The sequence below is a fragment of the Leptonychotes weddellii genome, chromosome 8 (assembly GCF_054177405.1).
Source record: "Leptonychotes weddellii isolate Sample4059 chromosome 8, ASM5417740v2, whole genome shotgun sequence".
NCBI classification, from domain to species: domain Eukaryota; kingdom Metazoa; phylum Chordata; class Mammalia; order Carnivora; family Phocidae; genus Leptonychotes; species Leptonychotes weddellii.
The window spans coordinates 82,994,634-83,008,640 of record NC_138376.1 but is presented as its reverse complement, the minus strand read 5'-3'; the positions used below and the strand labels follow the sequence as shown (position 1 = coordinate 83,008,640).

The 14,007-nt window shown below is 42.3% G+C and overlaps 1 protein-coding gene across 1 annotated transcript in view; it reads right to left on the bottom strand.

Moving 5' to 3' along the window:
• LOC102739553 (uncharacterized) overlaps positions 1-14,007 on the bottom strand; it is an 88,910-nt gene that overhangs the window by 35,135 nt on the left and 39,768 nt on the right. The window contains exons 11-14 of the mRNA XM_081828782.1: positions 13,507-13,668; positions 3,896-4,008; positions 3,377-3,512; positions 2,904-3,107 (exon numbers count right to left, since the gene is read on the bottom strand). Coding sequence (XP_081684908.1) covers positions 2,904-3,107; positions 3,377-3,512; positions 3,896-4,008; positions 13,507-13,668 — 615 coding nt within the window. The remainder of the gene's footprint in view (positions 1-2,903; positions 3,108-3,376; positions 3,513-3,895; positions 4,009-13,506; positions 13,669-14,007) is intronic.

Here is a 14,007-nt window from a genome sequence, read left to right as displayed (position 1 = left end):
TGCTCTCATGCAATGGGCTGTCAGCATGGAGCTGTACCTGCCGCATGTATAAAGCGCTGCATGTAAAGAAGGAGATATTAGCAAAGAGTGTTGGCAGGGAAAGGTGGTGAGATAGACAAGTAGCTGATGAAGTTCTTTCTGATTAATTCAGGGCTACCTGGAAAAAGGCAGGCAATAGAGCTGAGTGTTATAGGTGTTCTCTGAAGTCAGAGTGCCTCTGTCTCAGGCAAGTCACTCAGCTACTCTTAGCCTCTGTTTCCCCATCCTTAACATGGGGACAGTGGAGATACCACAAAGGTTGTTAAAGGGAGTATGTGACACTGTGCTGATGAAGCACTTGAGATCTATAAACATTAACTGTTGAAGATTTTTTATTTTAATTATACAAATACTTTAAGAATACATTAATACAGTCTCATGTCTTAGTAATATACTGAATTGAATAGCATCCCCCCAAAATTCATGTCCACCTGAAACCTGTGAATGTGACCAGATATGGAAATGGAGTCTTTGCAGATATATATAGGTTAAGATGAGGTCATACTGGATTAGGGAGGCCCTAATCCAATGACTGATGTTCTTATAGAAAGAGGAAAATGTGGAGATAGATACATGGGGGAGAAGGCCATGTGAGGACGGAGACTGAGATGGGAGTGAGGCATCTACAAGCCAAGGAATGCCACATAACACCCAGGATTATTAGCAAGGACCAGATGCTAGGAGAGACAAGGAAGGAACTTCTCCTGGAGACTTCAGAGGGAGCATGGCCCTGCTGACACCTTGATTTTGGGCTTGTGACAACTAGAACTATGACAGAATAAAGTTCTCTGCCAGTTGTTATGAGCCTGTCACTTTGTGGTGTTTTGATATGACAGCTCTAGAAAACGAATGTAAGTAATCTGGGTATTCCAATCACACTTTTTCTTAAATGACTGAGGAATTATTGCATCCTGAGAATCATTATTCTAATAATAATTCTCATAATTCCAAACTTCACCCTTGCCAAGACTCTGAATTCACCCCCATCCCACGTCTAGCCTTCACTCTGTCTCAGCAGAAGCCCCCCACCACTTGTCCACCCCCGCCCCCATAAAGCCACTGCACCCACGCCTCTCTCCTCCTGCTTCCTCCTGTACTATAGGGAATGACTCTGCTCTCCTTCTCTGTGGCCATTCCATCCCACCTCTGAAGCATCCCTTCTCCTTCTTGGATACCCAATTCCTCTCAACCAGCTATTTCTCAACTGACACTGAAACATGCTCACATCCCTCTTGCCCCTCCCCAGGTCCCATCTTTGGTCTCTCCTCCTCCTTATGATCCAACTCCCAAGACGGGATCTGCATTCACTGTCCCCGTTTCCTCACCTCCTACTCCTCACTCATTCCCATCCAGCTCCTATCTCCATCAAAACAAACCACTTTCACTAAGAAAAACAGTGATCTTTTCTCCACATCCAGCAGACTTTCTTTAGTCATCTTATGTAATGTCTCAGGAGCATGTGACACAGTTTTGCTCTCCCTGCTTCTTGACTCACTCACTTCCCTGGCCTGCTGGGACTCCACATTCTCCTTGCTCTCACCAGCTTTCCAGCCATCCCTGAGGTGTATTTTTCTCTGTCAGGTCATTAAATAGTAGACACACTTAAGCCCCAGTCTTAGGGCCTCATCTTTTCCTCTTATACTCCTTCCTTAGGAGGTAGTACACTTTCACAGCTGAGATTAGGGACCATTTACTCCCTAATTGATAACTGTAATCCAGACCTCCTAGAGCTCTAGACCCACATATCCAATGACCTATTTGCCATCTGTTCCTGGACATCTCAAAGACCCCTCAAATTTAACATGATCAAATCATGTGGTCTTCTCCCACAAACCTAGGCCATCTCCAACTTCCCCATTTTAGTAAATATCACCACCACAAAGCCACTTCCTCTTGCATGAATCATTCCTGACACCTACTGCCTCACCCTACATGTCCAGTCTATCACTAACTCCTGTCAATTTGACTTCCTATCTCTCAAATCCATCACTTCTCTCCATCTCCACCACCCACCATCCTAGTCCAAGCTGTTACTGGCTTTCACTAGAACAAATCTAGGAGTTTCTAGGTGTACTTTTCAAGGCTGAGCACAATCTGGCCCCTGCCAACCTCTTGTACCTCATTTCCTTCCACTGTCTCCATACGTCCATCCTGATGGACCTGGGCCTGGCCCTCTTCTGAATGGGCAGAGCTCTTCATGCCTCTGGGCCTCATACATACTGGCCCTTCCACCCCTCATCTCCTCTTTCCTTGGTAAGTACCTACCCTATCCGAGAGTCCATTCTAATAACACCTCTCTGGAAGCCTTCCTTACAACTCCATGCAGAGCTGAGTGCTTCTCCCCATGACTTGTCTAACTCCATTATAGCACTCAGCTCATGGTCATACTAGACTGTTGGCTCATCTACTCCCACAGGCTGTGAGCCTGTCATTCATTCATCTCTTCATTCACTCATTCATTCCACAAATGTTCTGATCAGTGAATTTACTAGCACTGTTCTAGGCACTAAGGATACAGCAGTAAACAAAATTGGCACAAATCCCTGCCATCATGGAACTCTTTAGTGGAAAGAGACAGACATTAAATATGTCAGATGATTTGGCACTTCCTAGTGCCTTGCTGTTGGGTGGGGCCTAGCTGAAATGCCTTCTTTCCTATTGCAGCCTCCAGGGTTGCTGTTAGAGTCCTCTCTGCCTGTGTCCTACTCTCAAGTGGACACTGAACTTTTCTAAAAAGCCATATCCCTAAGAAACCCCCACCTGTTACTCCATCATGTTAACTGATTCCAGGTGCTAAGAAGAAGGTGTCTTGGGAGACAGGATAACCAAGGCAGAAAAAACTCTCAGCAGAACCTTAACCTCACCTTGTGCTCGGTGGCTGTCCCATGGACATAGTGGTGAGCTCCTATGCCTTGCAAGGTGCCCAAGCCTCCTGTGGCCCTATTTACCCAGGAACTATCTTCTATGGTAGGGACCAGACTTCCTGCAACCAAGGTAAGGCCTGAAGTGTTGATTGTCAGTGTTTGCTCAACAGATCTGAAGTAGTTCAGAATTCCTAGACAGGTGCGCTGAAACAGAGAAAGACCAGGTCAGGACCCTGCCCTTTGCTCGCCCCACACAACAGAATAAAACTGAATGGGGCCCTGGAAGTTGGCAAGTCAACTCCACTGCTGAGAGAGAAACACACCACCCCCCAGAAAGGGCTGATTTTGTGGAAAAATCAGAACAAAGAACAAAGTGTAAAAATGTGTTGCTACTGGAATAGCAGGAAAGCCACCTTGGTAGACAACCAAACATTCCAGATGCCTGAAGCCAGTGTGCCATGCCATCCACATACCTGCAGCTCCCTGATTCGCAGGTGGCGCAGATACAGAAAGGACAAGTAGGTCCCTCTCATCAGGACAGGATCCCTATCACTGGGCCCAGTCCCACCATCCAAACCCAGCAGTTGTAGGGCCATTGCATAGCTGTACCTTTAGCGGACAGGAAAAACAGAATGAATGCTTTTCACCTCAAAGTGGTTCGGAAAATTCATATACACCAAACTGAAGTCATTTTATTTAACTTAAGGGAGTTTCACCAGTAGCTACTTTTTAAAAATGCATTAGATGAAAAATAATTACTCCATACGTATAAATATAAAAAGAAATTTCTCTTAGCAATCGCTCTTGTGAAAAACCCAGTCCTAGGGTGAAACGTTAATTCAGTTGTCTGACCTGCTTTAACAGTCTTGCTTTTATTTCAGCTTCAAATATTTTTGAGTTAACATGTAACCCACCTATTAATCAGTCACTCAATTTTCCCCACTGGGTTTAATCCATTTCCTTGAGTCCGCAATAACATGATTTAATTTTACCCTTTCTCTTTTTTCTGCTTGATAGGCTCATCAGCATGTTGGCAGCAACTTATTTGTGCTAGGTAATTTTCATTTTGTTCCATTGAAAGGTCATCTTCCTTCATATTTTCATTCTATCAAAAAAGTAGCATTAGTTGAATTACATAAACATTTGCAATATCATTAACAAAGTCACAGTTGGGTCACCACAAAATTAAATCCCATGATCCAAGGCATCTTTAGATGAACAAGCAGATGAGCATCTGGATCCATTGCAATGTGTCATATGAAAATCTGGATTTCTAAAATAAATTAGAGGCTACTCTTTTTATTATTATTTAGTCTTTGTTTTACAAAACTATTCACAGCTTTTATTTATTTATTTTTTTTAATTTTGTTTATTTATTTGAGAGTGACAGAGAGAGAGAACGAGTGTTGGGGAGGGGCAGAGGGAGAGAGAGAGAAGCAGACATCAGGAAGCCTGATGCGGGGCTTGATCCCAGGACCTGGAGATCATGACCCGAGCTGAAGGCAGATGCTTAACCGACTGAGCCACCCAGATGGCCCTATTCACAGCTTTTAAATACCACCCTCCCACACACACACCTTTTACATGATTCACTTATGAAAAGTTGATACACACATTTGTAGATGTTTGAAACCTTGAATGTCTCTAATCTAGCCTTGTTCCAGGCTGAGAGAGATCAGTGGATTAAATGCCTCTTTCTACTTTTTAGCTATATGATCTAATTATTTAAAGTCTTGATCCTGTTTTCATACTTATAAAATGCCATAATAATAGAAAATAAATTGCTGTGAGAATTAGCACATAGTGATTGGCACCTCACAGGTGCCCAAAACATGCTAGTTCCCTGCCTGCCCATGGACTGCAGGAGTCAGTCAGCCCTGCAGGATCTATCACAGAATTTGTGGTTTATGTTTATTTCTACGGGCATTTTTCCTGTTGTCAATCAGGATGAGGTCACACACGCAGAGTTCTAGGAAAAACTTGAAGAAGGTGATATTGATGAATGAGCCTGCCCCTTGTCCTCTGGCAGCCCCTTTCCTAGCTGCCCTCTTTGCCTGTCCCTGGGCATACACCCCATTCTCATAAGAAACGCTCTTTCATAGTGGTGCCCATACCCACAAAAACACTGAGTGGCAATGAGTTAGCTTGGAACCCCACTCTTTGGGTTACTTATATTCTAATAGTTCTTGGAATTCCCAAAAGTCCTTCTGGCAAAAACTGCTGGTTGTTCCCCAAGATCCATTTTCCTCTCTTCCTATAGTAATTAAATATTTATTGTGGCACATGGCCACCCAGATGGAGATGACATTTCCAAGCCTCTTTTGCAGGTAGGTGTAGATATGTGACTAAGTTCTGGTCAGTGGAATGAAAGTGAAAATGCCATGTGGCAGCTTCTGGGAATTTCCCTGAAGTGGCAGCTTCTCACCCCCATTGTCCATCCTACTGCTTAGGACATGAATGTAACCGCTGGAGCACCATCTCAGACCAGGTGTTGATCTCGGGTATGGAGGCTGCATCTGTTGGAACTCCAGGTAGAAGGAGCATGGGTCCCTGAAGACTCCATGGAACAGAGTCATCACACTAGCTCTGTACTTCCTCCCCCTGGATCTTAATATGAGGGAGAGAGAAAGAAATTCCCATCTCCTTTAATCCTCTGCTATTTTGTGTTTAATTATGACCAACAGCCAAATATAATTTTAACTAATACACTACCAAAGACTCTAAAGATACACTATTGGTCTTTATGACAAGCAGTAGAAAAGAAAATTGGGGGCAGGGATATTAGAAAGAGTGGGTGAGAGAGAAAGTTGTCTAATTGAGTATCGTGAAATGGCTTCCCATTCTGCCTGGGATTAGAGTTAGTTCCTGTTTGTTCTGGGTAAGTGGGCACATCAGTGTATTTCCGTGTAAACATCCCACAACCCTAGGACTGGGAAAGACCCTGGGAGGTGACATGAGGCACTCCTGTTCTTTCATACAGAAATGCAAGATCATCATCCCCAAATTAAGAGAATCTCAGATACTTGTAGAAAATCTGTAGGAAAGCATTTACTCTATGAGGGAAGTTGAATCTTGGCAGTTTCTATGTGGCCTAGAATTTTGGGTGAGAGGGGCTCTCCCGAAGACTTCTGCCTCCCAGGTGTCTGGTGCCCGTACGTTGCAGTTCAGCCTTGCCTGGTGTGACTCCAGAGGGCAGGCTCAGAACCACAGCCTTTCTCTGATGGGATCGTGACTTTTCCAGGTGCTTCTAAAATTACCCAGAATTACAGAGGGAGGAAGAGAAAGTGACATCAAGTTACGGTGAAAGACACTATGAATAGGTATGACTGAGCAAGCCACAGAAGTAGTGCTGGACCCGTAGGTGGCTGGGAAGAAAGGAGGGGGGCACAACCGGGTTGGGTGAGTAGAGGGAGAGAGCCCAGCACCCTCTGGAAAAAGAGAACCAGCCACAGCCCACAAACGTCAGCTGCTTAGGAAACACCCGAAGTGCACGAGGGTCCTCCCCTAAGAGGACTGGACATGGTGCAGGTAAGCAGTGGGGCCGACCAGAAGGCAGAATGTCAACACCACCTGCGTTTGTTCCGTCTTCCTGGGTAGGTAAATCCTTTGACATTTACTCTACCTGGTAGCTGGGTCTTTGCCAGCATGGCCTGGCCAGTATTCTGACAGTTTCGAGATCTCCACTGGTTGCAAATCTCATTTTCTTCTGGGAAACTGGCAGGGGCAGTGGATTGGGAGGTGGAGTGGCGGCAGGGGGGGGGGGGGGGAATAATCAGAGGGAAACTAAGTCTATAATGTATTTCCCACCTCCTAAATGTCCCCACAGCGTATTTGTGTATATCCACAGAATAAAAAGACTAGAAGGATAGAAACCATATGTTAAATATTATGGTTATATTTGGGTGGTAAAATTACAGCTGATTTTTATTTTCTTCCTTGAGCTTTTCTACATTTCCCAAATTTTGTATGATAAATACATGTCATTATTGTCAACAGAAAATGTTTGTGTTTTAAATGTTCTATTGAATTTGATGAGGGAAACCAGAAAAGAAGTGTTTTCTGTTCCCCTGAACTTCTTGCACATTGGAACTACTCTATACAACAGCATTTTTGTGAGGGCACACCATGTCCTCATTCTGTCTCTGGAAATGGAGGGGAGCAGTTAACGCTGATCGGGGAAAACAACAGCTGTCCCCTTCTCCTCTCCTCCGTGTGGCCAGTGAGAAGAAGCAAAAGAAGAGGCAAAGGATATAGTGTTTTCTGCCACTGCAGCACTCCATAAAGTTAAAGAACAGTGACCAATTTAAACCATATCTTCAGAAATATGATGGTCAATAGTAGCACTTAATGTCTGTACATAAACAGCTATTTTAATAAACAGGTGTTTTCTTGGGGAATGGCATTGGGTACGAGTAACTTGATATAATACAAGTTTGGGAGGTTTGGGAGGATCCACACAGGGCTGGCTGGTCTATTCCTTCTGATTAGGACTATAGTTAAATTATTTTTAAGTTTTTCCAAAAGGATATCCGAAAGAAAAAAAAATGCAGTCTTTCTGGACCAGAATGCTCTCTTTCTAGTTATAAATTATCTTCAATTAACAATGATAAGAAAATCTGATATTTTTTCTTTACCCCTAAACCCAGATCTTTAAGTGAATCTGGAAAAAGAATTGTGTATAAAGAAAAGATAGCCAGCCTTACATGCCAATGGTAAATAAAGGGCCAATTCAAACTGTGATAGAAACATTACAAACATTATCAATGTTCAGACAAATATATTCAATGTTAAAATGTGGGGAAGCAGGTTCTCTCATAAGTTTCTGGTTAGGGGAAAAAATGGTATACCACTTCAGCAGGATCTATGGAAAATTTTGAATGTGCATGTCAGTGACCCAGAAAATCCACTTCTAAATATCTACTCTAAAGAAACACATGTGTGCACAAGGAGGCATGTACAAGAAAGTTCAGTAGGAATGCTTTCTAATGGGGTAAAAAAAAAATGGCAACAAGTATCCACAGGGAGGTGTCTGTGTGATCTGTAGTATATAATAAAATATAATGCAGGCATTAAAAAGAACAACAGAGACAGATCTCTAAGACATATTGTTGAGTGAAAAAAGCAAGTTAACAAAGATATCCATAGAGTATGACAGATAATTTATATAGAAAACTAAAACACAAAATTATACCATATATATATAGAGAGAGAGAGAGAGACATATGTTTGAATGTAATGTATTGAACAGGCTGAAGCAGTAACAGTGTTTACCTCTGAGGAAGTGGAATGGGGACCAGTATTAGAATTCCCATTAGTTAAAGTTAAAGCATTAACTTTTCAGTGATGTTTCAATTTTTCACAAGGAGAAGAGGTTTATGTATTATTTCTGTAGTTTAAAAACTGATTTCTAACAACTTCTTAAGGAGAAAAATGGTAACTTCACAGTGCAAAAACCTAGCAAACACCACTAGCTTAACCACATATTAAGCTTAACATCCCCAGTAATACATCAGGTTGATAGCATCTGGCCCAGATATGATGTAATAAGAAGGGCACTTCACCTCTGGTGTGTCCTTCCTCTAAACCTATAACCCCAGTTATAACCATGAGAAAAACATCAGACAAATTCAAGTTAGGGAATGTTCTACAGGTTGCCTGGCCAGTACTCCCAAAGACTGTCAAGGAAAGCCTGAGAAGCTGGCCCAGACCTGAGGCGCCTGGGAAACATGACAATCAAAGTCACTGTGGTACCCTGGAGCACAAAGACAAACCAGTGAATTCCAAATATAGTCCAGTTTAGATACCAGTAATGTACCAAGGCTGGTTCCTTTGTTGTGACAAAGTAATATAAGATGTTAATAATAGGAGAAACCTGACAGGGGATTCCTGGGAATTCTTTGTACTATCTTTGTAACTTTTCTGTAAATCTAAAACTACTCTGAAATAAAACATTTATTTTCTAAAAAAAAACCTCCCTAAAGAAAGGCTACCGGTGAATAGTATTCACTGAAAACTGATCAGAAACTGTCCTGAAGTCGTGCTATATTCTTTCCAAGCTGTCAAAACAGGCAATCCTATGAGGTTTGCTTTCCTTCATGCAGAAGGCCCTTAAGAAAGTTATTTTTCATGGGGTATGGATTGTCCCTTGCCAACTTCAGAATCAGAATGCTGACCAGCGTATAGATGCTAAAATTCATACTTGACTGCTACATGCTTGCAAAATAGTCACAGAGCTTTAAAATTCATACCTACATCCTGTGACTCCTCCCATCTGCCACCTTTAACTTCATCCTAATCTCCTCTGACTGGTATTCAACATTCAGAATGGCATTCAGATACTGTATAAAGTGCCTCTTGACCAGAGCAGAAATACGTAAGGAGGTCACAAAGTAACGCCCACAGGAAAATGTGAGGGAAAGTAGAAAACCATTGATGGTTGCCTCACGATTTTCTTTCTCAAACGCCGTGCTATTTTCTGTTCCCCACTTGGAAAGCTCTTCTCTAGCATGGCTGACTCCTTCTCATTCATCAAATGTCAGCTCAGATGCTCCCAACTCTGAAAGAGCTTGGTCCATCTATCAGAGGGTGCTCCTCTCGACCCCACTGCCCCCTCTTCCTGTGGTTTTCCTCCTGGCACCCACAAGTTAGAGATGTAGATTAACTCTTTTGTCCACCTGTTTATTGCCTGTTTTGTTCGCTGAGCAGCACAGTTCCTGGCACAAAGGCAGCATCCATGTAATAATCACTGAATGAATGAACGAATGAACAGGAAACTTGCATGACACTAATATGTAGGGTAGGTTGTGTGTGCTATATGTCTCCCCTCAGGCTCCACCTCTGAAATCCATAGGTATTCTCAGTCTCCTTAGGGTCTATTTACCATAAATCAACTTGAAAATAGGTGCTCACATTTTTCTCCTTTTGGTCATTTCCAAGAACAACATTTACAAGTCAGTAAATAGCCAGAGGAAATGGTTGTCTTTTCTTTTCCCCTCCAATTTAACACTGGGCAACTGCATTCAAACTTTGGTCAAAGCAGAGGCTGCATATCATCATACCCTGACTTTCTACCTCATGTGCAAATGGAGGGAAGCAGTAACAGAGAACGGCAGGAAATGTTAGTTCTCTCCACGGTGTAGCTGGGCTCCTTCTTCACATTGTGGCTCTTAGTGTTTTCTGCCTTTCAACAGAAAACTGAGCCATCATCTCCTGCTCTTGCCCTGCACTTTCTGCTTTTCCCTGGTAGCCTCCTTTGTCCCCTAAGTCCCCATGGGCACTGCTACAATTCTGGCCTGCTGGTCCCGCCAGACCCTAGACCATCACTTCTCCATGACTTCAAACACGAAGCTCTTCACCTCTGACTCCTTCTTCCATTGCCTCCTACCTCTCCCTTACTCATATTCACCTCTTTTCACCCTCATCTAGCCCCCCCCCAGGAATTTAATTGCCCTTATTCTCTCAGTCAAGGAGGAAAACAGACTTGTGGTGGCCCTCAAATGTTAAACCCAGAATCTCAGGTAAAGAGGGTTATATCAGGATCAAGAGCCAGACTGTCCAGGATCTTAGGAGAAGAGGTCTTATTTAGGGATAAGGGCTGACTCTGTCTTTGACCTCCCTTCTTTCCTACTCCCTACCTCCTTCCCCTTAAGGTTGATTCAAGAAGCGAAAGAACTGGATGTTTTTAAATGTCCCCTTGTGAAATACAAATCAAAACCACAATGAGATACCACCTCACACCAGTCAGAATGGCTAAAATCAACAAGTCAGGAAACGACAGATGTTGGCAAGGATGTGGAGAAAGGAGAACCCTCTTACACTGTTGGCGGGAACGCAAGCTAGTACAGCCATTCTGGAAAACAGTGTGGAGGTTCCTCAAAATGTTGAAGATAGAAGTACCCTATGACCAAGCAATCACACTACTGGGTATTTACCCCAAAGATACAAATGTAGTGATCCGAGGAAGCACCTGCACCCCAATGTTTATAAGAGCAATGTCCACAATAGCCAAACTATGGAAAGAACCCAGATGTCTATCAACAGCTGAATGGATAAAGAAGATGTGGTATACATATACAACACAATATTACACAGCCATCAAAAAATGAAATTTTGCCATTTGCAATGACATGGATAGAACTAGAGGGTATTATGGTAAGTGAAATAAGTCAGTCAGAGAAAGATAATTATACGATCTCAGTGATATGTGGAATTTAAGAAACAAAACAGAGGATCATAGGGGAAGAGAGGAAAGAATATTTCCTTTTATAGTTTTACTTTATTCTTTGAAGATGGTTTCCTTTATTAATTCATGAACTTCTTTTTTTTTTTTAAAGATTTTATTTTTTATTTATTTATTTGAGAGAGAGAGAATGAGAGAGAACACATGAGAGGGGATAGGGTCAGAGGGCAAAGCAGACTCCCTGCCGAGCAGGGAGCCTGATGCGGGACTCGATCCAGGGACTCCAGGATCATGACCTGAGCCAAAGGCAGTCGCTTAACCAACTGAGCCACCCAGGCGCCCTAATTCATGAACTTCTTAAACAACAAAATCATTTGGTGCCAAGTCTAGTGAAGAAGACAAATGTTTAAGAGGGAGACCAACCGTAAGAGACTCTTAATCACAGGAAAACAAACTGAGGGTTGCTGGGGGGAGGGGGGATGGAGGGATGGGGTAACTGGGTGATGGGCATTAAGGAGGACATGTGATGTAATGAGCACTGAGTATTATATAAGACTGATGAATCACTGACCTGTACCTCTGAAACCAATAATACATTATATGTTAATTAATTGAATTTAAATTAAAAAATGTTTAAAAAAAATCCCCTTATTAGTATAAGGTCTTCCTGGTGACATATATCTCATTGTGAAATGGCAATGGATAGGAAAAATGTGGCCATTTTCTCAACTCTGGCAGGATGCTAGCTGAGGAGTGTCACTGGTAGTTGCATGCCTGTCAGGGAATTCAGGGAGATCCATGCCATGATATGCTGTCTCTGTTCCTGATCTGTTTGGCCAACTCATTTGTTATTAGATTCTCCAGATCCTTATCTAAACAGCTTGAAAAGTTATAGAAGTTTTGGGGGGTGTGTGTGTGTGTGTACACATGCATGTACTTATGTGTTTGCTTCCAGCCAATCTGTAACTCATTTAGGTTTCACTTTCTCCCATACCCAGCCTGGGATGATGGACCATGACAGTGCTTCCTCTCTAGCATTCTACTAAACTTCTTCATACCTTCGACTTTATGTATAATTTCTACAATTATCTTTAGGGGTGAAAATAATAGGATTATTATGCAGATTGGGCTTACTAAAAGTCATGCCCTCTTACTTCAACTGGGCCCTCTAGCTACGCGGTCATCCTTATATTCTTTTCTCATTGGTGGCCCTATGGCATTCCCCACAGTGATCCACCTCCTCACATGTCACTTCCATCTTGCATCTCACTAATGCAGGCATCTTCTCCCTCTCTTCTCTCTCTCTGAGACAGCCAGGGCCATGTACAAGTGAGCACATCTTATCCTTTTGCACCTGACAATTCTTATTCACCTCAAGGGAAGTGATGCCACTCTCCCTTTCTCAAAATTACTCCTTCAACTGGTTTCTTCATCCCATCCCCTCCTCTTTGGCCAGGGTCATCTGTTTCTCAAATTTACCCTTTCATATCTTCTATCTCTTCTTCTCCACTGCTTATTCCTCCCAGACCATAAACATATTGAGTCTTTCCATCTTAAATAAGCAAAGGAAATAAAACTCTTCCCTTAGAGCAACAAACAAACAATAGCAGATTATTCAAAAATGTGATAGCACCATTGTAAAGACAAATATCCAATAGGTTTGTGTAGAAATTGCCTTTCATTGCCAAACTTCAGACCTATCTTATGTAGCAGCTATCTAGCTGGCTTCCCTGCCTCCAATCTCTCCCTCTTCCAATCCACCTTGCTGCCATATCAATCTTCCTAAAAAAATACAACTTTGTATATATCACTTCCCTTATAGGATAAAGCACAAATTCCTTTGTCTGAAATTTATGGACATTCATAACTTTCTCTCTCCTCCCCCTTAAAAAAACTTCTCTTCCCCATATTTCCGCATGAATCTTTTACTCCACCAAACTGGCCTTGAACACTCCACACAGTGTCTCCTCTGCATTGTTGTTCATGCTTCCCTCCTACATAATGTGCTTCCATCTCCACCACCACTTCCCTGAGCCCCATGATTCCTTCAAACCCAGTTCAATTTCCTCCTCCTTCAAAAGGCCTTTCCCAAAAGAACGAACCCTGGGGGGACCACTTTGCCTCTAAACACTCACAATATTTAACAATTGTCCAGCTTATTGGTGTTTAGCACTAGAGTGTCCAGGTTTGCATTGGTATGTAGTGGTTAAGTATATGTCCCAGCAGCAATATCTTATATTATACCTCTTTATATCCCTCTTTTTAATTAGCATTTAATCTTTTTTATAACAAAAACAAACCTGGCTGGGTAATGAAGCCTTTATGGGGAGGGTCTCTGAAAAACTACCAAAGTAAATGTCTAAGGTCTACACACAGATAGTGAGTTGACCAGAAAGGCATGTTGGTTATTTCTTCCTGTTATACCTGGTAGAGGTTGATGTTGGTATAAATATTCTCCCAGATGTGGTCATAATTGCACTGATGCAAATCCTGGGAAGCCACGAAAGTTGGATGAGATGGAGCCAGGATGACTGTCTTTGCAGCATGGTCTTGGAGCACTTGCTTTACTCGCTCAGGCCTGGAAATCTCAAGTAGAACAAGAAGAAAAGGAATGGTTCAGTAAAGGGTTATTCCCTTCTTCTCAGCAAAAATTTGGTCATATATACACAAATAAGAAATAAGCCCCAGGTGGGGCTTTATTCAGTTAAAAAATAAAATCAGACTCAAACATCACGATTCCCTTTGGTATGTCCATCCATTCAACATTGTAAATATTTATTTATTTATTATTTTTAATTTTATTATGTTATGTTAGTCACCATACAATACAGCATTAGTTTTTGATGTAGTGATCCACAATCCATTGTTTTCGTATAACACCCAGTGCTCCATGCAGTATGTGCCCTCCTTAATACCCATCACGGG